The 25,210-nt window shown below is 57.0% G+C and overlaps 2 protein-coding genes across 14 annotated transcripts in view; one reads left to right on the top strand and one right to left on the bottom strand.

Annotated features, from left to right (window-relative positions):
• MAP4 (microtubule associated protein 4) overlaps window positions 1-22,470 on the top strand; it is a 148,839-nt gene extending 126,369 nt beyond the window's left edge. For 8 of the 11 annotated variants that reach the window (XM_053936445.1, XM_053936469.1, XM_053936422.1 and 5 more), the window contains 8 exons: window positions 3,386-3,445; window positions 3,975-4,294; window positions 6,052-6,174; window positions 8,001-8,093; window positions 12,246-12,327; window positions 14,720-14,832; window positions 17,476-17,653; window positions 17,782-17,877. In XM_053936445.1, the coding sequence (XP_053792420.1) occupies window positions 3,386-3,445; window positions 3,975-4,294; window positions 6,052-6,174; window positions 8,001-8,093; window positions 12,246-12,327; window positions 14,720-14,832; window positions 17,476-17,653; window positions 17,782-17,789 (977 nt within the window). In that variant the 3' untranslated portion in view covers window positions 17,790-17,877. The other 3 variants (XM_053936453.1, XM_053936463.1, XM_053936477.1) reach the window with 3 other exon arrangements.
• An 802-nt stretch (window positions 22,471-23,272) lies between these two features.
• Window positions 23,273-25,210, bottom strand: part of DHX30 (DExH-box helicase 30) — a 32,329-nt gene continuing 30,391 nt past the window's right edge. For all 3 annotated transcript variants that reach the window (XM_053936408.1, XM_053936394.1, XM_053936401.1), the window contains one exon: window positions 23,273-24,967. In XM_053936408.1, coding sequence (XP_053792383.1) covers window positions 24,732-24,967 — 236 coding nt within the window. In that variant the 3' untranslated portion in view covers window positions 23,273-24,731. The remainder of the gene's footprint in view (window positions 24,968-25,210) is intronic.

The following is a 25,210-nucleotide window of genomic DNA, read 5'->3' as shown; positions in this document are numbered from 1 at the left end:
GTGTGATCCAGGGTTAATGCAATTACTGGACACACTTGATTTAAGAGGGGGCATTCTCTTCCCTGCCTGTTTTGCCATAGGAACAGAATAAACACTAAATAAATGCTCAGGAAAGCAAATCTTAGGAAGAGGACTTGAAATACCTGAACTGGTGTGTGAAATCCAAAAGGGTTGAGCAGAAGTGGAGGTTTTTTAGTAGAGTAGGAAGAATTTGGAGCTGAAATCACATCAGCTTCATCCAAAAACTGTGTCCCATTCAGACTGCTGCTAAAGAGGGAACTTCCCATGAGTTCAACAGGAAACTCGAGCAGTGTTTTAGATAAACTAACACTGTTCTCACTCCTTTTAATGGAGCTTGAGAGATTTAACATCAGATAAGATTATATTAAATCTTCTCAAGTCTTTTCAAATTACTGGGCCTCAGTGTTTTTATCAAATTTGTCAGTAAAAGTGTGAAGTGACACAGACTGGTTTGAATCCAAAGCATGGATTCCTATCCCAGCTTTCCCAAAAGAATTGTCATGTTATCTATGGGATGGATTCAGCCTGATGGACATCCCAGACTTCATGCTCTGGGGGAAAATCTAATTAATCAAGTGTAGAGAAGGTGTTGCACATTCCAAGAACCACATGTCCTGTCTGATCCCGTGGACAGCCTGGTAAAACTCATTTTGTGTGGTCTTGGAGGCAAACGGGAGCCCGGGAATGCAGGATCTGTTCTAATGAGTTGGGCTCATTCCTGCTGCCCAAACGCAGCCACAAACAAAGGAGTGCTTGCTGCTGACATCTGAAAGGAGATGGAGGCAGCGATGCAGAGCTGCAGGGAGCTGTTCCAAGAGGCAGGATGTGCAGGGGAAGAGCTGTGGCACCAGGAACGTGGTGGGACCCTGCCAGAGCACAGGCAGGGCCCTGGGGTGAGGGAGGATGAGGTCAGCTGAGGGACTCCATGGGGAGGCTGAGAAATCTGGATCTGGGTCTGGAATTGCACAGGGAAGGCAGGAATGGGAAGAGCACGGGGTCCTGTGCTGGGTGAGGTGGAAGCAGGGGTGGGACAGAGGGTGGAAGGTGCCCTGGGGCCTCAAGGGAACCACAATGAGCCCAGCACTCAGGCTTGGGTTGGGTTGGGTTGGGTTTGGTTGGGTTTGGTTTGGTTGGGTTTGGTTTGATTGGGTTTGGTTTGGTTTGGTTGGGTTGGGTTGGGTTGGGTTTGGTTGGGTTGGGTTTGGTTGGGTTTGGTTTGGTTTGGGTTTGGTTGGGTTTGGTTTGGTTGGGGTTGGGTTGGGTTGGGTTTGGTTTGGGTTTAGTTTGGTTTGCTGTGGTTTGGTTTGGTTTGGGTGAGATGTGGGTGGGGACACCTGGAGCTCTTGGGGTCACAGCTCTGATCAGCTCCCTTAGAGGAGGGGACAGCCAGGGGGGTCGGGCTCTGCTCCAGGGAGCCGGGACAGGAGGAGAGGGAACCGGCCTCAGGCTGGGCCAGGGGAGCCTCAGGGTGAATATTGGGAATGTTCCTCATGGAAAAGGTGGTCAGGCCTTGGAATGGGCTGCCCAGGGCAGTGGTGGAGTCCCCCTCCCCAGAGAGATTTCAGAGTCACGTGGATGTGGCACTTGGGGACGTGGTCAGTGGTGGGGAACAGTTGTACTGGATGGTCTGGCAGGGCTTTTCCAACCATAGTTATTCCATGGATTTAGTTTCTCACGGCACAGTGTTGAGCCAGAGAATAAGTTTGGGGAGGAGATGGTGTTTGTGGCTGAAGATGCCCTTTCAGGACAGCTGCTGGTGCTTTTCTCGTGCCAGGCACTCGGTGCCTTGAGCTGCCATCAAGTTTCAGTCGTTGTCTCACATGAAATGGGTCTGTAAAGGCCAGGTTTGACATTACATAGTTTCACTTTTTCAGGTATTTTCAGGTCAGTCATTCTCTCTGCTAAAGGAGAGCCGTGGGTTATATGGGGATTGATATTTTGATTTTTAATTTTATTTCTTCATTAGTTTTTGTCCCCCTCCCTGTGGAAATGACTTTAATGTTTGCACAAGACCACGCTCAGCCCTTCAGATCAGGCACAGATCAAAGTCTGTCACACAGGCCATTGTCCCAGGGGCTTTGTCTGGGTTTTCAGCACCTCAAATTCATACAGACAGAAGTGTTCAGCATTTGGCTCCCCACTGACACCAGCAGACAAAACATCTCTGTATATTAATGTAACATAATATTCCTCTGCCTTTTACATAAACCCAAGTCTGTTCTGTCCATGCAGTTTCCCCAATTAAAGTTGTGGTCTCGAGGAATGAAATTAGGTTGGTTTGCCAGCCCCTTGTTTGAAGTGTTTGCTATTAATTATGTATCCATCCTTTAGGCCTTATTAAATTATCCAAATGGGTTTCACCTCATTAGCTGGAATCTTATCTGGGGTGTTTAATTGAATGCTTTTAGCAAAGTCAGGGTGGAATGATCCAGACTAACTTGGCCTGTAGTTATCTGCCTCTTACCCTTGGTCTTTTTGGTATTGATATTCCATAAAGGACCCTGACAGCTGCTGGAGTGTATCTAAAAATCTGAGACTTAATGAAAATTAAATATTTAAAAATTAGGGTTTTCGTAATTTCTAACTTGGGTCTTTTCCATTTATTATTTCTTTTCAATGTTGCTTTCCTTTGGCTGTTGAAATGAAGCAGATTTTGCCCAAACCTGCTCATCAGTGATAGTAAAAGCCCTAGAATTTCCTTATCAAAGAGTTCCTTAAAATACAGTCTCATTTCTATTTTTCAGTCTGTGGTTTTTGACTTGATCAATTTGGTGTTTGGTTTTCTCCTGCTTGGAGAAGTGTGGCTGCATCCCTGGTTTAGAGTGTCCTCTGTGCAGTGTAATCAGGTCATGGTCGTTGGGCTTTGCCCAAAGGCAGCTCAGTTTAGGGATTGATTTTTGGGTGTATACAATTAAAATAGGAGCCAAAATATGGGCAGTAACTCCTGTGCAAGAAAATTGGCACAGGGTAGGACTGGTCTGGCAATGAGAGCAAGGTTGGGCAAGGACAAATGTGGGGCTGCTTTTGTTCCTTTTTAAAGAAAGGAAGTGTTTTGGGGTGGGTTTTCTTGCTGGGTTGGGGTTTTTTTAAGAAATGAAGGTGGGGCAGGATTAAAATACTCCCAGTGAGTGCTGGATTCAGGAAGTTAGTGTGAGTTAAAATGCAGCCCTTGCCCAGGTGTGTGGTGTCAGCGAGCGAGGATCCTTTGACGTGGATTGGTGCTTTGGCTGCCAAACACGAAGGGGTTCTGGTGCCAGCAGGAGCTCCCCAGGCAGGTGCTCATGCAGAGGAGTGAATGCCTGGGCTGATTCCAGGCTGGAATGCTGCAGGGATGCTCCCCTGACCCCTGTGTTTGTGTTGGCAGCCATCAAGACGGACGCGAAGCCGGCAGATGCCAAGAAAACCCCTGCAAAGTCTCCCACAGGTAACTGCTCACTTCCCACCTCACCTGGACTCACAGAAATCCTTCCTGGGAAACCCTGCCAGGCCATCGAGCCCACCCATCCCCAGCACTGCCAAGGCCACCCCTGACCATGTCCCCAGGTGCCACATCCACATGGATGTCACATCCCTCCAGTGATGGGAGCTCCACCGCTGCCCTGGGCAGCTGTGCCAGGGCTGGACAGCCCTTTCCAGGAAGGAATATTCCCAATATCCCACCTGAACCTCCCCTTGCACAGCCTCAGGCTGTTTCCTCAGTCTGAATCAAATCCCCTTTGTCTGGGGCTGGGGTCATTAAGGGGTCCCTGTACATCTCTGGGAAGGGGGGTGTCCCAGGCCGGGTTGGATGGGGCTTGGAGCACCCTGGGACAGTGGAAGGTGTCCCTGGAAGGTGGAGGGGTGGGATGAGCTGATCTTCGAGGTGCCAGCCCCTGCTGGGGCTGTGTGACTGAGGCAGTTCGTGTAACTGACCCCTGTTCTCCCCTTCCCTCCACACTCCTGCCATCCCACAGCGGATCCCAGCCGCCCCAAGAGCGCCGCCGGCAGCACCACCAAGAGCAGCGCCACCACTCCTTCCACCACGGCCTCCGGCGTGCCCGGGGCGGCCACCAGCCGGCCCAAGGCCAAAGCCACGGCCCCCAAAGCCGCCACGGCCTCCACGGTGTCGGCAGACGCCAAGAGAGCCCCGGGCAAGGCCGCGGGCAGCAAAGGCAGCGGCGCCGTCGCCCCCCGAGCGCCGCGCCCGGCCAGCGCCGCCGGGCCCGACCTGCGCAACGTGCGCTCCAAGATCGGCTCCACCGACAACATCAAGCACCAGCCCGGCGGAGGCAAGGTGAGCCCTGCTCTGCCTGCTCTGCCCTGCCGCTCTGCCGGGCTGGTGGCTGTGTCCTCGCTGCTCTCTCGAGCTCCTCGCTGGGGTCCTGCTTGGGCACGGGGATCAGAGCAGAGCCAGCCCTGCTCGGGAGCAGCCGCAGGAGCCCAGAGCCCCGCTGCTGCTCTCCCGCCCTAGGGCCTGGCACAGAGCACCCTGTGCACCGCTTAGTCTTGTCCATATTCCAGCCCTTTGCCCTTGAGTCGAGGAGCTGAGTCTGCTGAATGCTGCAGAAGGTGGAATAGTGCACCAGGGTGAGGCAAATCCGGATTCCACAGCACCTTTCCCGTGCCCAGCTCGTCAGGCCCGAAGCTGACCTGAAATGAGTCTTCTGGGACCACCAGAAGTGGTGGGCACGAGGAGAGGGCAGTGCTGGAAAACCATTACCAGAGATAAAACCTGGGGCTCTCACTGCCTCTTAATGCCCTTAGGTGGCACTTCCACCATCAGTATCTCCCACGGGAAGGACAAAGGTGGGATCCACCCTGTGCAGAACCACAGAGCCCTGATTAGCTGTTGTGTAAGCCAAGCCTTGGCCTGGCCACGTGCGTTAGCAGCAGCCAGAGGGCTGTGATTCCCCCCCAGTGGGACACAGATCTTTCCATTCTCTTTGCTGCAGCTCTGTGGTGCTGAATAACCCGGCCCAGAACTTTAATCTGCTGCCAAGGGAGCACGTTCCGTGCTGGGAGAGCTTTAATCTGCTCTCAGGCACATTAAAGTCAAGGGCACTCCTGGCTGGGTGTTGTGTGTCCCAGACAGCATCGATACAGCATGGATTTATCCTCAGAGTCAGCAGTGTCCTGGCTGTGCAGCAGCACAGCACAGCCCTCGTTGTGCCAGCTCAGGGGACTTTCATTTGCATTTAATTGCACTGTCCTTGATTTTCTAAATATTTTCACAGAGTTATTAAATCCTAACAATTGCCTTGTTAAGCAAATTGTCCTTTTTGTAGTCCTGTTTACACTGAGCTGTTTTTAGAGGCTGAGAATGTTGTAGTGTTGGAGTTTTTTTGTTCACTGGTCTGTAGGTTAGTGAAATACAAGATTTATGCTGAGCCACCCCCAAAAATGCAGGTCCTGCTGCACTTCCCTGCATCTAAACTAGCAAAACAATGGATATCCTCAGGTAGTTGCTGAATTTTTATGAAACCTGTAAATTTTCCTTCAATGTTCTGCTCAGCTGGACTCTCTGGGTGCACCTGCCTTTTGGTAGATAAAAACTAAAGGAGCCGTTGAACTCCAAGGCTGAGTGCAGTGTGGCTCTGGGTGGGAATCTGAGCTGGGAGCTCGGGGTGTGTGTCCAGCAGAGCTCTCAGAGCCCCAGAGCAGCCCTGGGTGTCTGCACCTCCCAGACCTGCACCACGTCCTCCACGTGAAGGAGCTGGTCCTGCACTGCTGTTGGGCTCCCCAGCGGTTTGGTTGGATTTTTTTGGCAGGATCATTGTCCTGGGGGTTCTTGGATCCTGAGGAAGGGCACCAGGAGCTTTTTGAGAAGTGAATCCTTGCTCTGTGCCCCCAGGGTGCCCGCTGCACCCGGGCTGGGCACTGCTGTGCCCTCGGTGTCACCGTTCCTGGGCATGGGATTATCCTTGGCCTGGGAATGAGGGCATGCAGGGAGTTCTCCTGGGTCACCTGCTGCACCAGGTTTATCCGTGTTCCCGTGCTCCTGCCCACACTTCTGCTTTTGCTGGTTGAAATCATCCCTTTGTCTCCATCCAGGGGAAAGTAGAGAAAAGGCCAGAGTCAGCCGCCGCCGCGCCCAGCTCTGAGCCCAGCGCGGGCACTAAAGTGGCTCCTAAAGTGGCAGCAAAAGAGGGGGTCCCCAAACAGCCCAATGGGAAAGTGAGTTGCTTTCACACTTTTCTCTGGGGGAGATGAAGGAAAACGTTTCCATTTTGAGTCACTGTCCCTCCTCTCCAGCTGTCCTGCTCTCTCCTGTCAGTGGCACTGTTCCTTGCACAGACACTTCCCCTTCTCTCCTGTGCACCCCGAGATGTTCCCAGGGAAACTCCTCCAGGGAGGGACCTTCTCCACTCCTGCTGGAAATGTTTCCAGAGCAGAGTCCTCTTGTTTCACTGCCAGGCTAATACAGGCTTAACTTGGAGTCAGAGTAAACCCAGTTCCTCACACACAGAACCAGTTTGTAACGAGGCAGAGAGGCTGAGTTCACAGCTGCTTCTTTTAGGACTGCAGAATTTGTAGGAATTCACATCTTTGCTGCAATGTTCCCAACCCAGTTGTACCAAAACTCTGTAACTCCATGCCTTAGGCCATCACCACTGGATGGGTTACTCCAGAGTACAAGTGGATGGCGTGAGGTGGGAGTGCCACAGTTTAATTCCAGTATTATCAGGCAGGAATGGTCGGGAATGAACAGGATTTGTACCTCTAGGGAGTCAGTGGAGCTCCCCACACTCCATGGCACAGGTATGTTCCCAGAGCTGCTGTTCCCGAATCCAGCCTTTCAGACCTGGCTGAGGAGCTCTGGGAACCTGCCCAGGTGAGAGTGTTGGGTGATCCCTGCTGTGCTCCAAGCTTGTCACCTCTTGTAGGAACCAGGATCCAGCTGGGGCCTGCTTGTGCTGTGGTAAATAACTCAGCTCCAGACTAAACCTGTGCTGTAACTAACCTTTGTAAACACTGGTGTCTAACCCAGTTTCTGCTGTGAGTAGAGCTCACCTAAACCACTCCTCTTGCATTTAAAAATCACTGAATCACTGAGGCTGGAGAAGCCTCTCAGATCATGGAGTCCAACCATCCCCCAGCACTGCCAAGCCACCACCAACCACATTCTCACACCCTTAAATCTGAGTCAGTGTGAAGAAGAAACCATTTCATTAACCTGACTCATCTGAGATCATTCAACTGAAGGAGTGACCACCTTCAATAGAAAAATGTTTCTCAGACCCAGCTGTACTGCCCAGGGCTTTGGAGGGACATTGTCCAGGGCTGGAGCCAGTCCAGGTGTGGCCATGGAGCAGCTCACAGCATGCTGGAATGGTGGCTCCTAGGCCTGGCTCTCCCTGCTCTGGCCAGCTGTCCCTGGAGACCTCCCAGGAGGCTCCTGGGGCATGGAGAGTCCCATCCCACCTGGCTCTCCCTGTTCCAGAGAGGTTTTCAGACCCTGGACAGTCCCATCCCACCCTCTGGGCTGGCTCTCCCTTCTCCAGGGAGGTTTCCAGACCCTGGACAGTCCCATCCCACCCTCTCCTGTTCCAGGGAGGTTTCCAGGGCCCTGGACAGTCCCATCCCACCCTCTGGGCTGGCTCTCCCTTCTCCAGGGAGGTTTCCAGACCCTGGACAGTCCCATCCCACCCTCTCCTGTTCCAGGGAGGTTCCCAGGGCCATGGACAGTCCCATCCCACCCTCTGGGCTGGCTCTCCCTGCTGCAGGGAGGTTTCCAGGCCCTGGCAGTCCCAGCCCAGCCCAGCCCAGGGCTCTGCAGGGTCCCCAGGAGCTGTCCCCGCGGTGCTCCCAGCCTGGCACTAACACTGTCTGTGCAGCTCCTGTCCTTCACTCTCTCTCACTCTCCTCCTCGGTGGCTTTCCCCAGCACTGGGTCGAGCTCCACGGGGTCCCTGGTGCCCCAGGAGCCCCTGGGGCTCTGCAGAATGACAACTCTAACCAGTCCTCTTCCCTTGTGTTGTTTTCCGTTCTGTGACGTTCCAGGTCCAGATAGTCTCCAAAAAAGCGAACTACAGCCATGTTCAGTCCAAGTGTGGTTCCAAGGACAATATTAAGCATGTCCCTGGAGGTGGGAATGTAAGTATGGGTCTGGGCAAGCTGTCTGTCTGCTAACTCCTTCTCTCTGCTCTGGTGGGTGTGCCAGCCTCAGCAGCGCTCTGCTGGAGGCAGGAGCTGTGGCAGAGCCCCAGGGCTCCTGGAGACACCTCAGCCTGCAGGATTGCTGCATTTCTCTGGGGTTCAGGCTGGACCTGTGGGTTTTGTTTCAGTCTACAGCTGCACCTGGGCTGCTCCTGCTTCCTGGGCTGGCTGTGACCAACCTCGGGGTGGGGACGTGGCTGAGCCTGGGACCGAGCTCACTGGGGGTTCCCTCAGCCCCTCCTCACCCCCTGAGCTGCCTGCATTTCCCAGAGCAGATCCTTTATGGCCTGGCAGTGCCTGTTACTCTGCCCTGGCTCACAGGGCCAGCTGGAGCCACACTCATTCACTCCTTGTTTCATAAAGGGGACTTTGGAGCAAGCAAAGACTCTGGGACTTAACCTTTGAGCTGAGATTAATTTCTAAATTTAAAGGCTGCTGGTATCTTTGGCAGCAGGGCTGAGCTTATTAAAATAGAAAGTTCATCAGGTGGTATCTGCAGCTTGGTTTGGGGTGCTGGGTGCTCCAAGTGCCTGCCAGGCAAGCCAGGTTCACTGTCCAGACCCTAGAGGCTGGGAGAGCACCAGCATGGTCTGGAGGCTCATTCACTGGGGCAGATCTGTGCTGCCCTGACAAACCTGGGCTCCTGGCACAGGACAGGTTCAGGAATGCAAAGTTTGGGTGGCTTCAAAGACACCGAAGGACCTGAGCCCAAGGAAATTTGTTCCAGAGGTGTTTAAATATCCTGGGTTCCCAAGGAGCTGTCACATCTGGTGAGATGCCCAGGGTGTCTGGTCAGAGCCTGGTGCAGTGACACAAACCCTGCTCAGGACCTGCCTGTGGAGCCAGCTGGGGGCCACTTCTCCTGGGAAATGCATGTCCAGCTGGCTGAACCTCTGCATGACTGATTTTCCCACAAATCTTTGCAAGTGACAGCCAAATGTGGGTTCCTAACAACTGGTTCCCTCCAGGCTGCTTGCCAGGGTGGCCAGAGGCAGATGCTGAAGTCACACCTGTGCCACGGAACCCAGGCTGCCTTCCCACGTCCCTGCTGCCCTCCTGTCTGGGCATTTGGGATTTGTGGTTCTCTCTGCTGTTTCCATGATTTACACCGTGTTCATGGGAGTGTTTCCCCTGGAAATGCTCCCACAGCATACCTGCAGGTGCTGGCCTCGAGCCCTGGTGCCCATGAGGAGCCCTCAGGGGGTTTTCAGCTCTGCTTCTATTCCTGCTGCCTGTTCCACCTGTGCTGTCCCCCAGCCTGTCCCAGACTTGGTGGCAGAAGTGCCTTTGGCCACGCTGGTGACAGTTCTGGAGCAGCTGGTGGCATTTCCCTGTCCATGCACTCCAAGGAGCTGTGTTTTATAAAGCACTTCAGTTTTGCCACCTTTACCCTGTTCAGCCTTTCAGGAGCCTCACAAGTGCCTTTCCTGTTCTTTCAGGCTGCCAGAAATGGGGCTGGAACGTGGGGGATCTTTCCTTGCCTGATTAGCTGTGTCAGTGAAGTGTCCTTCTGCTCATGAATCAGCCTCCTGTCCTTCCCTCTGCAGTGCCAGGCATTCCCAGCCCTGGGGACAGCTGTGTCCCTGCTTTCTTCTCCTCTTCTCCTCTCCCACACTCTCCTTTCCCCACTGCACTTTTGCTCCTTGCTCAGCTGCTTAAGCAGCTCTTCATTCTGCATCTTCTGAGCCAAGAGCTCATTTCCAGGCTCCAAATGCTCCCAGAGCAGCTCCAGGCAAGCATTCCCAGCCCTCCAGCATAGGATGTGAGTGCTCAGTCTGTCTTCCCAAAATTCATTTTTTATTTTTATTTTGTTCATGTTTGTATCTTCCCACACCCTTTGGAGCACCGTGATTTTAGTGGCCTCTTCCAAGATGTTTTCTTGCTCAGGTAGTTGTGATGATCACTTCTGATAGAATTCCCAGTGTTTAATTCCCAGGTGGGTCTGTCTGGAAGGTCTCTTCTGGTCTGTGCCTTCAGTTAGAGCTTTTAGGAATCCTGTGGACAAGAGTGTTGTGGTTTAGAAACAATTCCTGATTGAACTTTAGAGTTGCTCTGGTGGAAATGATGGACATGGAATGGTTTGGGTTGGAAAGGACCTTAGAGATGATTGAGTCCCACCCCTGCCGTGGCAGGGACACCTTCCCCTGTCCCAGGCTGCTCCCAGCCCTGCCCAGCCTGGCCTGGGACACTGCAGGGATGGACAGTGTCCTGCCACCCCACCCCAGTGGCTCCAGGCTGGTCTCTGCTCAGGTGCCCATTTTGCCCTCTACCCAAGGAGATCATTTCCTCTCCATGCCAAGATTCCCCAAAAGCAGCAGCTGCTGTTGCTGCTCACCAGAAATACCTCGACACAAACACAGTTCAGTTCCTGGGGAAGAGGTTTGGATGGCTTTTTGTTGAGTATTTCCCACTCTCAGAACCACTGAGGTTGGAAAAGAGCTCCAAGACCATCGAGTGCAACCTCTGAGCAAGCTTTTTGTTCCACGAAAGCAGAACAGAGGTGGATTTTACAAAGGGCAGGCAATGTCTGTGGGTGAAGGAAGTTTGGGAAGGGAATTTGCAGTGTCCCTGTGTTCCCCTGTCCTTTGGCTTGGCTGCACTGGCACGTGGTCAGAGACACAAGAGCTGAGGCCAAACTTCCCCACCTGAGCCAAACTTCCACAGTTTATTTCTGGCACCAGAGTTTGTGTTTGGCTCTCTAAGTGCAATCCCAAGGTGCAAACCCAGCTCCTGCTGGAAGTCCCACAAACAGACCCTTCCATGAGGGACAGTTTGGATCTCGGGTCAGGAGTCACAGCTGGTAACAGACAGAAGGATTTCCAAGTGCATTCTGTGAAATAAAATTAATCTCAGTTCTGAGCAAGCAAGGACTACTGATTAAAGCTGCAGTAACTTTACTCCTGAAAAAATGGGATCAGGGTCTGTGACTGACCTTTGGAGGGTGTCCCTGAGCTGGGGACATGGGACCTGGCAGGAGGCTGAGCTGGGCTGTCCTGCTCCCCCTGGCAGCCTCCTGGGACTCCTCCCTGGGCACACGGAGCAGGAGGATCCCTGCTGCCCTAGGAGGAGTTCTGGCAGATTCTCCTGAGAGCTCCCAGTGAACTCCCAGAGCAGCTGGTGGGCAAGGAATTCCTGTCATTGGAAAGAAAATCCTTGGGTTCCTCTGGGAACTAACCCGGAGCAGAACTGAGCCTGCAGGTTCCAGCTGCTGGCTGCTCTCACCTTGGTCTTGAGAGGGATGGATCCCTGGAGCAGTGCATTCCATCTGGGCACCATGGTCCCTCAGAGAATTCCAGTCTGATTTGAGTGGAGGGACCTTAAGGATCATCCAGTGCCACTCCTGCCATGGCAGGGACACCTCCTACTGTCCCAGGCTGCTCCAAGTGTCCAGCCTGGCCATGGGCACTGCCAGGGATCCAGGGGCAGCCACAGCTGCTCTGGGTACCTGTGCCAGGGCTGCCCACCCTGCCAGGGAACAATTTCTAATTCCCATTATCCCACCCATCCCTGCCCTCTGGCAGTGGGAGCCATTCCCTGTATCCTGTCCCTCCCTGCCTTGTCCCCAGTCCCTCTCCAGCTCTCCTGGAGCCCCTTCAGGCCCTGCAAGGGGCTCTGAGCTCTCCCTGGAGCTTCTCCTCTCCTGGATGTGAAGGTGGAGAGCAGAGGCTGGAGCTGGTGGCACAGCCCTGACCCCAGCAGGGCTCTGTGAGGTGGCCCCAGGCCTGGTGGCACTGCCCAGGCCGTGGCCGTGTCCCCAGGCTGGCCAGGAGCCATGTGGGGACCCTGGCAGCAGGGTTGGCTTTTCTTGTCCCTGTTCAGGGCTCCTGTCCCATGGCCTGTGTGAGCTCAGCCCTGTGATGGCTCTGTCCCTCTGTCCTGCTGTCTGCCTCAGCTCTGTCCTCACTTTGCCCCCTGGCTCTGGGTGAGCCCAGGGCTGCCGCGGCCGGGAACGCCAGGCAGGATTCCTGGGGATCTGCAGGAGGAATAAGAGCAGGGACACAGGCTCACAGAGCACAGCCTGCTGCCTGACGTGCCTCCAGAGTCTGCAGGGCTTTCTCTGGGCTCAGCTGCTGCTTTTTGTCTCCCCAGGTGCAGATCCAGAACAAGAAAGTCGACCTTTCCAAAGTGTCCTCCAAGTGTGGATCTAAAGCAAATATCAAGCATAAGCCAGGTAGGAATTTTACCATTTCCTCATTTGTCTGTAAGTTCTGTCCCTTAAACACAGCCCTGGATTGGGACTGGAATAGTTTAAGGGGCTTGTTGCTTTCAGGGGATGTCCCCAGCACTTCTGGAAATTCCTAAAAATTATTCTTCCACAATTCCTGATGGTTTCATGAGCAGAGAGGGGGATTAGGAGATGTGGGATGTCCTCTTGCCTGTGAAGATAATCTACAGCTTTGACTCATTTCTGCTTTCCTGCTCATTTGGGAAGGAAAACATGGATGCTTCCACAGTCATCCAGGAAGCTTCATCCATGCTCACAGAGGCTTTGGGGCACTTGGAACACCCCATGGAACATGGAAGGGTAAAGGAAATTCCCTTCAGTTCCTCAGAGCACATAGCAGGGTCCTTTAAGCCTTGATTCCAGGGCAGCTCCTGCCTCACACGAAACCCCTGTGGCCCTCCGGTGAATTCTCTGGGATGAGTGTGGGAATCATCTGCTCCCCGCTGAGAACACAGCAGGTACTCTGCCTGAATTCCTGGGAATCTCAGGTGTGTCCCCAGGCTGTGCCCAGCCCAAGGTGCTGGGGCTGGAGGCCCCTGGCCTGGCTGAGGGATGGTCACTTCAGTGCCCTTGGCTGGCCCCTCGTGCCTGGGGACACTTCCCACCCGGGAACGCTGCCGGCGGCACGAGGGACAGAGTTCAGTGCCCAGGGCTGGGAACAAGCCCCACAGGCTGCTCTTTGTCCCCTCTGGGAGTCCCCTGCAGCCTGCCCAGCCTGCCAGGTCAGAGCAGAGCAGCTCCCCTCCTGCAGGAGCCCCTCGCTCCAGCGGCTGCGAGCCTTGGGAACGAGGTGCCACGGGCGCGACCTCTGCAAGCTCAGTGCTGGGGAATAACGAGCTGGCAGTGACAATCAGTGCCTTGTGCAGGCCTGACGAAGCACAGCCACCCTGCCAGAGGCTTCAGCTGCTGCTGTGGCACCAAACCCCTTGGTTTTTCCACCGTTGGCCACACCGGCCTTCCAGAGCCTGAGGGTTTCATGATGTCGCTGGGAGGCAAAGCTGTGCTTAGCAAGACTTGAGCTGGGCTTTGGAGAAGCTGCTGGGATGTGGACTGCAGCCAGGGAAAGGTGGCCCTGTCCATGCAGGGGGGTTGGAAGCATCCTTAAAATCCAGGATTCCAATCTCTGGGTTTGGGCACTGTCTCATTTGTCAGTAAAGGAGGCAGCACTGTGACCAGAGGGATGGAGCATCTCCCCTGGGAGGAAAGAGCTGGGATTGGTCAGCCTGGAGAAGAGAAGATTTTGGGGTGACCTCACTGTGGCCTTCCAGGACCTGAAGGGAGCCAAGAAAGATGGGGAAAGATGACTTCCAAAGGCCTGGAGTGCCAGGACAAGGGGAATGGCTTCCCACTGCCACAGATAGGATCTTGGGAAGGAATTGTTCCCTGGGAGGGTGGGCAGGCCCTGGCACAGGGTGCCCAGAGCAGCTGGGGCTGCCCCTGGATCCCTGGCAGTGCCCAAGGCCAGGCTGGACACTGGGGCTGGAGCAGCCTGGGCTAGTCAGAGATGTCCTTGCCCATGGCAGGGGTGGCACTGGATGATGCCTTCCCACACAGCCCATTCTGGCTTCTGTGATTAATGGGAATCTATATCTAATTCTATCTATTATATCTATATCTATATCTATATCTATATCTATATCTATATCTATATCTATATCATCTATATCTATATCATCTATATCTATATCATCTATATCATCTGTAGCTATATCTATCTATATCATCTGTATCTAATTCTATCTATGGGAATCTATCTATATCTAATTCTATCTATTCTATCTATATCTATATCATCTATATCTATCTGTGGGAATCTATCTATATCTAATTCTGCAATCTGTTCCATTCTGGAGAAATCTTGCTGAAATTGTGCAGGTGTGTTGGTGAGCTCCACGTCCCCCTGCAGTGTTCCTGCAGGTGGGGTGTGTGCCAGAGGAGCAGGAGGTGCCCTGGCACTGCTGAGAGCACGGGTGGCTGAGCTGGAGGGGCCTGGCAGGGACAGGGACGGGAGCAGTGGGAGTCAGCCTTGGAATGGCACCGGTGAGGGACAGTGGGGGTGGCATTTCACACCTCTGGTGGAGGAGGCAGCCTCAGGAGCAGATCCAGGGAGGATCTCTCCAGCCTGTCTGGATGTGCAGCATTGCCCAGGGCCCTGTTTGCTGGCACGGCTGGAAATCACCAGCTTTGGTCTTCCAGGACTTCTCCTGGGGACAGGCTGAGCCAGTGACTGTGGAACTTGTCCTGTCCCTCCTCCAAAGGGTCCCCAGGGGCTCCTGGGTGGGACTGCTGGGGCTCCTGGGTGGGACCCCAAACTCAGCCCTGCTCCATGTCCCTGCAGGGGGAGGAGACGTCAAAATCGAGAACCAGAAGCTGAACTTCAAGGAGAAGGCCCAGGCCAAAGTGGGATCTCTGGACAACGTGGGACACTCGCCGGCCGGAGGAGCCGTCAAGGTGAGGGCAGGGATCTGCACAGCCAGGGAATGGCTTTGATCCACTTCTTGTCCTTCTGCTCCTGCTGTGCAGCTCCTCCACCACAGCCTGGTACAGCCTCCTTGCTTCTGGGGCCTCTGCTGTGCACCCCAGGGTGAGGCTGGAGCCTGAGTGAGGATGGAGCCTGGGTGAGGATGAAGCCTGGGTGAGGATGGAGCCTGGGTGAGGATGGAATCCTGAGTGAGGATGGAGCCCTGGGTGAGGATGGAGCCTGGGTGAGGATGGAATCCTGAGTGAGGATGGAATCCTGAGTGAGGATGGAGCCCTGGGTGTGAGGATGGAGCCTGGGTGTGAGGATGGAATCCTGGGTGAGGATGGAGCCTGGGTGAGGATGGAGCCTGGGTGAGGATGGAGCCCTGGGTGTGAGGATGGAGCCCTGGATAAGGCTGGCTGGAAAGGAGAGCTGGACTCCCTCGGGGGGGCCTGACCCTGCTGGGCATTCCCAAGGGCTGGCACTGCCCATCTCCATCCTTCCTCTTGGAACCTGAGAGCAGGGATCACTGCAGGCTGTGGGCCCAGCAGAGGGGCTGGCAGGGGCCTTCACCCCCAGTGAAAGCTGCTGAGATCCACGTGCTCTGTGCTGGCAGAGAGCACCTGGCAGTCTTGGGAGCATTTACAGATCCACAGAATGCCCCGAGCTGGAAGGGATCTGTCCAGCCCAGTCCTTCAGCCCTGTTTGTGTGGGGGTGAGAGCAGAGCACAGCTCTCAGGGCTGATTCATCCCCTCCCACGAGAGCACAAACTGTCCCCAGCCTCGGCTCTGCACGCTCCAGGTCTGGCTGCACCAATGGGACATCTGTGCTCAGGGAGGGGACATTCTGTCCCTGAGGGATGTGTGGGCCTGGCACAGCCCCAGGGAGCTGGGAATTGTGCTCGGGGAGTCACTGGAACAACCCCAGGGAGCTGGGAATTGTGCTCAGGGAGTCACTGGAACAACCCCAGGGAGCTGGGAATTGTGCTCAGGGAGTCACTGGAACAACCCCAGGGAGCTGGGAATTGTGCTCAGGGAGTCACTGGAAGGGACCTGTGACACCCCTGCCATGGGCAAGGACACTCCACTACCCCAGGCTGCTGCAAGCCCCAGTGTCCAGCCTGGCCTTGGGCACTGCCAGGGATCCAGCTGGATCTGGGCACCCTGTGCCAGGGCCTGCTCAGCCTCCCAGTGAACAATTCCTTCCCAATATCCATCTCCCCCTGCTCTCCTTCAGCCTGAGGCCATTCCCCCCTGTCCTGTCACTCCAGGCCCTCAGGAAAGTCCCTCTCCAAATGTGAGGTCTGAGAGGATGCTGCTTCAAACGGGCTGGTGGCTCTGGAAGCAGAGAAAACCCCTCTGGGGGCAGCCTCAGAGCTGCCAGCAGGACAGGGAGACCCAGGAGAAACCTCTCCAGGCACTGACATCCCCTGCGTGTCCCAGCCTTGGTTTGTTTGAGGCTGTGTGTGTGCAGGAGGGGCTCAGAGCTGGGCTGAGCTGTTGTGCTAAAGCCTGGGTGCACTGGAAAGCAGCAGTGCCAGTCCTGAGGGGCAGCAGGATTTGCTCAGTCATTCCTGGCAAAGCAAGGGCAGAGGGCATGGCCACTGCTCAGGATTCTCCTGTCTCCAGCCCTGTCTGGAAACTCCATCCTGGCAAATCATGGCTCAGGGAAAGCTGGAAGGAGCTGCAGAAGCTGCTCCTGTGTTGGGAGGGATGTGGAACTTTCTGTAACAGAATTCCAGTGGATTGAGAGGCTGGTGTGTACACTGGTGCTGTTTGCTGGTGAGGGGTGCTTCCACCCAAGCTCCAGAACCTCACCTGTTCAGATTTATTGTGACTGTGGAGGGTTCCCCCTGGCCTGGCTGGCTGTGCTGGCAGTGCCTGGCAGTGCTGCTGCTGTCCCAGTGCCTTTCCAAGGACATCTGTCACCCGTGGGATCCCCCAGGGCAGCAGACTCCCCTCCAAGGGCAGGGGCTCAGCTCTCCTGCAGGGCCAGTGACAGGTGCTGACTCCAGGTGGGATCAGCAGCTCTGGGGTGAGGCCAGAGCAGGATGGGATTCTCTCTGAGCTCTCAGTCCTGGCTCATGGCTCAGCCTGGAGGGAAAAGGGGCTCCCTGTGTGAGCTTGGCCTTTCTTTGGGACCCACCAGGTGCTGGGAACACGGAATGCTGGAGTGGTTTGGGCTGGAAGGGACCCTGAGGAACATCCAGTGCCAGCCCTGCCACGGCAGGGACACCTCCCAGTGTCCCAGGCTGCTCCCAGCCCTGTCCAGCCTGGCCTGGGGCACTTCAGGGATCCAGGGGCAGCCCCAGCCGCTCTGGGTGTCCCCAGGTCATGATCCGGTGTCACAGCAGTGACCCCACGCCAGCCCTCGGCCCCAGAACAGCGGGGTTTGTCCTTGGCATTCCCCGTGCCGGCTGTCCAGGCCGCCCGGCTGTGAGTCTGGCAGCTGAGCTCCGGGACCCGAGGGCACTCGGAGGAGCTCCAGGGCTCGGGGTTCCGTCAGACCCCGCAGGGCCGGCCAGGACTTGCCTTCCCAGGAGCGGAGATTGCCGCTGCCATCACCTCCCGGCCCTGCAGCCTTCCCCCGCCTCGCCGTCGCTCCTGACCCGTGCCCACGATTGTCATTGCAGGCGGAGGGCGGCGCGGAGCCGGCGCAGCTCCCGCCGGCGAACGGAGCGGGGCCGGGGCCGGGCGCGCTGCCCGCGGCCCCCGCGCCGCGGGAGAACGGCGTGGGGCCGGCCCTGGCCGCCCTCGGCACCGCCGACCAAAGGGACATGCAGAGCCTCGGCACTCACATCCAAGAAACAAGTAAGTGCCGGCGGGCCCCGCCCGGGGCCGGGGGGAGGGAGCCCGGCAGCCCCCCGACCGCTGCTAGCGACGTCTGCAGGGTTGTCGTGCCTTTCTTTTAATTCAGAAAATTGCCTTTTATCTTCCAGGCATCTAATGATGACATTATGGTATCGTCTTCCATTCCCCTCCTGTCCCTTGTCTCCTCCTCTCCCCGTGTCCCCTTGTCCCCGTGCCCTTGTGTCGCTGCAGATTGAGTCTCACAAGCTGACGTTCCGTGCGAAGGCCAAGGCTCGAACGGACCACGGAGCGGAAATCGTCGTCTCCAAACCCCCCACCCTTTCCAGCAGCACCTGCCCCCGGCGTAGCACCTCCGCCAGCGACAGCCTGGGCTCCGTCGCCTCCCCGTCACCGCCGCCGGCCGCGCCCTCCCAGCAAGGCTTGTGACCCCCGGCCCCGCTCCACGCCCCGGGGCCCCCAGCTTGGCTCTCTTAACCCGGCTCTGGCTTTAGGTGGGAAGGGGACGATGTTCCGCGGGCCGGGCCCCTCCGGAGCGCTCGGCCCCGCCCGGGCTGGGGTCCCTCGGCGGCCGGGCAGGGCTCCCCTCCCTCTCCGTGCCCGTCCCGCCGGCCCGGGGACTCTCGAGTGTTGTTGGTGCGCGTCGGGGCCGGCCCGAGCTGCGGCCGTGCCGAGCGGGGCAGAGCGGAGCCCTGGCTGCGGGCCGAGGCCAGGCCGAGTTAACAGGGATAAGCTGTGATCTTTCTTTCTTTCTTTCTGTCTCTTTTTTTTAACCCCTTCCCTCCTCGCCGCTTCCGTTTCTGCCGCCTGTGGGATGCTGATAAATCCCCTCCACACTCGTTAGGCTGTTTTAACTGTTGACTTGAACCTTTTATTCTTTGTGACGAAGTGTTGATGATTTATCGTGTTCGAACCCGTGCTAAGTTTCCTTTTCTCTTTCCTTCTTTTCCGACCCGTAGGAGAGTAGGGACATTTAACCGCTGCTGCCGTGCTGGCTTCTTACTGACATATCCAGCCCTTGTAACTTCTTTGTTGTTGTTTGGGGTTTTTTCTTTTTAATATTTTAAAACGATGGAGCGAGTTCATGGGATTAAGCCATGTCCGGAAGGAAAGGCACAGGAATGTGTAAAGGGCAAACTTGCTGTGAGAGCTCAGGTGGAGCCTGTGTTGACCTGGAGATGCGTTAATTGACGCTGGAGATGTGTTAATTGATGCTGGCGAGCCCTCCCCGGGGTGCCTTCTGCCGAGGTGGTTATTTATAAACGGCGCGGCCGAGCCCTGGGATTTGTCCCGTTTTTCCAGGGCCGAGGCAGGAGGCGGCCGTGGCGGGGGCAGGAGGGCGCGGGCCGGGAGTTCCGAGGCTGCAGCAGGTCCGTGGGGGTGTGGGGAGTGTCTGGGGGTGTCTGGGGGGGGTGTGTGGTTTTTGGGGTGATGGATGGGGGACCCGAGCGAGCGCCGGGATGAGCAGGGGCAGCAGGAACGGGGACGGGCAGCGCTCATCCCGGGGGCAGCAGGGCAGGCTTGGTGCCAGGGAGTTGCAGCTCTGACTAGGAAGGAGATGTAACCACTCTTGGAGCTCCTCGTTTCAAATGACACTAAAGAAACGAAATGTAAATAAAATTAAAACAAAACAAAACGAAAGTGTTCTTAGGTGGTCAAACTAATTTAAAGGAAAAAAAAAAATAAAAAAAGGCAAGCAGAATAACAAAACACTGGGATCAAAGAGAACTGAACCAGGCGTGTGCTAAGGGGGGCTGCTCCAGGAGGGGACAGAGGGAAGCCTGCAGCTTCTCGTGCTTGTGGGAGTATTTCTTTGGGAAGCCAACACGATAACCCAGAATCTGTATTTACACACAAAGATTCTTATTGCACTTGTATTTTTTATATTAAAGTTTGCATGGTTTCTAATAAAATGGCATTAAAATGTACTAGTTTGCATCAAAGTCGTCTGGTAGTTTCATAAGTGCTTTTTCATCTGAATACAAATTTAAACGATGCAGATTTGCACCTGAAAGGGGCGGTTATATATACCCAGAGACCTCCCAGTGCTTCCCTTCCTCCTCCTCCTCCTCCTCCCCACCTCTCCCCTCCGCATCCCTGTGATCCCAGCCGGGGAAGGCGGCCGTGCCGTCGCTCCCTGTCCTCCCTGTGTGTCCCCGTGTGTCCCCGGCGTTCCCGGAGCAGCCACCGCCACCGGCCCTCGCTCGGAGGGAGGAGCTGGAGCCGGGCCCCGCTCCCCGGAGCCCTGTTCGTTCCCCGTGTGCCGGTATATATCACTGCCCTCCCGTGACGCTTCCTTCTTTCTTTACTGCTAAATTCTGCACACCAGCTTCAGCTCGGCAGCCTTGCCTTTGCTTTGGTCGATTTTTTTTTCCAACACTTGAACTGAGGGAAAATTAGAAGGAGAGGAGAGGAGCAGGGTGAGCCCCTCGGCAGCACGCTGAGCCTGGAGCCTGGTTCCCAGGCTGGAGCCTCCTGGGTCCCAGCCTGAGACCAGCCAGGGTGGCCTTGGCAGGGCTGGAGCCGAGCTCCAGGCTCACCGGCCGGGCAGGGGCGCTGGGAGCAGAGTTTGTGTGCTGGGCAGCAGCCGGAGACGTTCGTGGGCAACCAAAGAGGAGGTGGAGGCTGAGATGTCGCGTTCCTCTTGCTCTTCCTGGGGCACCCCAGGCCTGTGGTGGCCTGAGATGTCCCGGGATGAGTTTCCTTGGGATGCGGTTCCCTGGGATGTCCCAGGATGAGTTTCCCTGGAATGCCCCAGGATGAGATTCCCTGGGATGTCCCAGGATGAGTTTCCCTGGGATGTCCCGGGATGAGATTCCCGGGGTGCCCAGGTGAGGCCCCGGGCGAAGGGCGGCGGCCGGTCCCGGTTCAGGGACTGCAGGAGGAAGGCAAGTGGCAACATTGCACTTTATCTTCTGAGATTGCAAAAAGCAAACGAGCCCTGCCCCGCTGCAAAGGGACAGTGACGTCACCTTCTCCCTGCACCGCTTTTCTCCCATTTCCGATGGTTTCCCGAGCGCCGGGCGGCCCTGGCCGGGCGGTGGTGGCTGCGTGCGGTGCCCAGGCTGTCCCTGCCCAAACCCCGGCCCAGCTGAGCCCCGGCCCGTGCTTCTGTGCCACTTCTCTAACACTTGTTGTGCCTGTGTTTAGCTGATGAACTAAATCCGGATACACTAGTTTGCCGTGGTGTTTCTAGGACAGCTTCAGTTTTAATACGGATTTCTTTTTTAATTTTATTTTGAGGAAGCGGCTGTACATATTGCTAGGCTGGGAAGGAGCCGTGTGTGGTGGGAATGACTTGAGTTTCCTGTCTGGAGAGGTGGGATGAGCTGGGTACTGCTGAGACCTTAACGCTGCTGGGGAAGGGGCTGCGGGCGCCCGTGGCTCCATCGAGGGCTGGAGGCAGCAAATCCGGGGGGGAAACAGGAGCTGAGCTCTGAATGAGCTGCAAGTTGAATGTACACGTTCCTGTCCCGGGCTGGCGCCGCGGGTCCTGGCTTTGGCCGCACTGGGGGGACTCTGGGCTGGGCAGGGGCTGAGCGGGGCCAGGCGGGCGCTGCTGGCTGGCTCCGGGCAGACCTTTGCAGAGCTCAGGGCGAGGAGCGGCGCTCCGGAGGGGCTGAACCGCCCAAGGCCGGTGGGGAGGCGGCGGGGCCGGGGCAGGGCTGGGTGCGAGCTCCGGCCCGGCGGGGCTGCGCCTCCCCCGGCGGCAGCAGCCGGAGCCCGGCATATCAGCGGCAGGCGCGGTTCCTTTGGGCTTTTCACACCGTTAAACGGCAGCATTCGAGGGCTCCCGCTCGGCTCCCGGCCGCGAAGTGAATGTAGTTTTCTACGCTGCCCCTCGCGCTGTCCCCGCGTAGTGTCGGTGTGCGAGAGGGCCCCGGGACCCTCGCGTGTTCGTGTTTAGGCTGAATTCCTAGGTTTTTTTTGGAGCTCGGTGTCGGTGGCGTCCTCGGGGGTGACGGGGCTCCCCTGAGGGCAGCGCCGAGTCCCTGCGGAGCCGCGGCCCCGCTGAGGCCGGGCTGGGGCCCAGCACCTCCAGGCTCAGGGGAAATGTCCCTCGTGGCCCGTGGAGCCGGCGGGTGGGGCGGGAGCGGCTCCGGGCGGCAGCAGCAGCATGGAAAGGGCTCTGAGGGGGCTCTGAGGGGCTCCGGCTCTCCCTCCTCCCTCCCGCCTGCGCCCCAGCCCGGGCAGCGCCCGCTTTCCGCCCTCCCGGCACGGTCCCGAGGTCACACACGAGGCCGCCCGCCCCTCGTGCCGTGCCCCCGCCCGGCCGCCCCCGCCGTCCCTCGGTGGCACCGAGTCGGGAGCGAGCGCAGTGACCGCGGGCGGCGCGGCCGGGGACGAGGGCTCGGCCCGGAGGGCGATCCCGGCCCTTGGCTCCCTCTCGGGAAGCCACTCAACCTCTCTGCCTCAGTTTCCCCATCTGCAAAGGTGGGGGGGATTCAATTTTACCTCACCGGGCTGTTGGGAGGCGTGAGCAGCGCGTGACGTGTTCTCTAAATGTGACGTGTTGTTATTATTTTGTGTCATAGGATTATTCTGCAGGGCGTGCCCGAGGAGGGGGGGACTCCGCTGTCCCTGCGCCGTGGTGGGGAGGCGAGGGCTGGGGAGGGGAGGTCAGTGCTTGGTGTGAGACAACAGCTCTGGGGGGCCGGGGCAGAGCCCCCGGCCCGGGGGGAGCCCAGCGGTTGCTTCTGCCTTTGTGTCTCCCCTGCCCGGGGGCTGTAAGAGCGTCGTCTCCTTAGCAACATTTCCTGACTTGATGTTGTGATTCTTACTATTGTAAAGGGTTGAAATAAAGCTTCTAGATGTTCCTGCTCGGGCTGGTGTGACTCTGTGGCGCGGGAGGGGCCGGGCGGGGGGCGGTGGCACGGCCCGGGGCGCCTGATGTGGTGCTGGCAGAGCGCTAAGGAGGGGCTGGAGGACTTTTGGTCTCTCTGATTTCAGCCACAGAATTCCCATCCCTGGCTTTGCTCCTCAAGCCTGGGCTCGCAGGGGAAGGGGCTTTGCGCTGACAAGGACCCTGTGGGAGCCTCGGTGCCCATGGCACAGCTGGAACAGCTGGAACAGCTGGCACAGTCAGAGGGTACCAGCCCCTCCCAGGAGGTGCCCCTGGGCACTCACACAGACAAAGGAAAGGTTTCCCACCCTGGCCTGGACCTGACCCGACACCCCAGGCAGGACTGGGAGCCAAGTTCCAGGTGCCTGTGCCTGGAGCAGCCGCTCCTCTGCCCCTCCTTGAGCGCTGCTGTGGTCACAGCCCCAGCTCCAGACACCCTCAGCTCCCCCAGACACGGGAGCACGGGGACACCCCGGCTGGCTTCCTCAGGCACGGGCAGCTCTGGACACGCGGGGCTGGTTTCTCCAGGCAGCAGCAGCACCAGGAACTGTCCCCCCAGGAGCCAGTGCCAGCCCCCTGTGCCCACAGCCACTGTCCCCTCGGGGTGGCTGGGGTCGGTGCGGGGGCACAGCATGGCCCTGCAGCCCCTCACTGCCCCAGGGCAGCTCTGCACCTCTCCCAGCAGAGAAGCAGTTGTTGCTGCTCTTCCCTGCCCAGGGAAAGGCACAAAATTCCAACCTTTGCAGAAAAATAAGAATGAAGAGGACAGAGGCAGTTCCTACTCTATCCCTTTTTATTGTCTTTAATCTATGTTGTAAAAAGATCCAGTATCACATAACAGCCACGGAAGTATCCCAATATCACACTAGTTCGGAACCATTTAGACAATAGCTTAGTCTTTTTTTTTTTTTGTCTTTTTTTTTTTTTTTTTTTTTTTTTAAACCTGCTGGAAGGGAAAACCATACTGCCCATTATACAGGCCAAAAGAAACAAACACTGGTCAAATAATAGTGACAACCTCAAGCAAGTGAAATGAAGATGAGCAGTTTGGAGTGACCCCAGGCTGCAGGACTCCAAGGGCCCCCCGGGCCTTGTGCTGGCACAGCCACGGCGCCTTAAAGCCCATGAGCAGTAACTTAAATGGTAGAACTGGGAGAACCAAAGGGTGGCCCCGGGGGGCGCGGGGCAGGAGCCCCCGTGCCATGGAAACGGCCTCGCTCCCATTCCCGGCTGCAGGTACAAAGAGCGTAAGAAATGGGAATAAAAAGAAAGGAGCCCAGGCCCCGGGGGGCACAGCCCTGGGCCCGAGGGCTCCCGTTACAAACCCCGACCCTCACAACAGCCCTGTGAGGTAGGTCACTGTCTTCTTCGGACAGAGAATCCAAGGCAAAGCTGGGATTAAACTCCAGATTCCTCAGTGAGTGCTGTGCCTGTCGCAATCCTCCTTCCACAGAAATATGGTCCCTGTTCATAGAAAACAAAGGATTTTGTGCCTCTGCTCCTGGCTTCCCGCAGGAGTGGCGCTCACAGGCAGCCTGGCAGCTACAATCACGTCCTGTGTTGCACAAGGGACAGGGATCCAACCTCCTCCACGTGGGGAGAAGAGGAATTTAAAAAAAATCATAGGAACAACGCAAGAGGACGAGAAGTACAGGCAGGTTGGAAAGGACGAGTCACATCTCACACTCGGACGCCACGACTGTGCTGGGGCTGGCAGGGCCCCTTGGATCCCACGTGGAATTCCTCTCCATCCGTGGAATTCCTCTCCATCCAGTGCTTTCGGGGCTTCCTCCATGTGGAGAGTGGAGAGACATCGATCAGCGATCCCCTCCCTGCCGGAGCTGCTGCATCCACGATCCTGGCACAGCCGGGACATCCGTCCTCCTCTTGAGCCCAGAGCAGCTCTGGCCCCGTGGGGAGGGGGCAGAGGAGGGCCCGCAGCAGCCGTGGCCTTGCTCCCGGTCAGGGACTGGCGCTGGATGAGCGGAGGAGGCGGGTGGGTGTCCACGGAGCTCGCGCCGGGGTCCGTCGGCACTCCCAGTCCTTTCCCGGCGGGACTGCGCTGCTCTTCCCACGCGGTGACCATGCACGGAGCCGACAGCAGGAGATTCAGACAACATTAATCTTCTAGGATGGAGAGAGATGACTTCACAAGGGATAAATAGAACTTTATTTAAATAAACATTTGTGAACATCTTTATACAAATTACAAGTCCCCACACGAGGCTGCAGCTCCGCCTACGAGCCGAAGCTGCCGGGAGGGCCCTTGAGCAGATCCACCAGGATGTCGAGCAGTTGGCTGTGCTGGTGGTGCAGGTCCCCGGGGATCGCGGCCATCTCGTAGCACAGGCACGTCTCCACCATCTTGGAGAGGGACACGCGGAAGTCGCGCAGCAGGCGGATGGTGTAGGAGTCCCCCTCCAGCACCAGCAGGTCGCTGTCCGTCAGGGACACCGTCGCTCGCCAGCCGTCATCTTGGGGGGAGGGAGAGCGCGTGAGCGGGGAACGGGGCTGCTGGGGCTCCTCTGCTGCCCCCGAGGCAGCTCCTCCCCACACTGGTTTTAGCCCTGTCTGGGGACTCAACTGGGCCAACAGCTCCACAAAAGCCAGGCAGCTCTGAGCACGCACTGGGATCCTCCCAGTTTCCCACAGGAGGTGACCGATGGCATAGCCCCACTGAGCTCGTCAGCTAGAGACCGACTGCAGCAGTGCCAAAA

Source organism: Vidua chalybeata, chromosome 1 (assembly GCF_026979565.1).
Source record: "Vidua chalybeata isolate OUT-0048 chromosome 1, bVidCha1 merged haplotype, whole genome shotgun sequence".
In the NCBI taxonomy this organism is placed as follows: Eukaryota; Metazoa; Chordata; class Aves; order Passeriformes; family Viduidae; genus Vidua; species Vidua chalybeata.
This window is presented reverse-complemented; position numbering and strand designations above follow the sequence as displayed.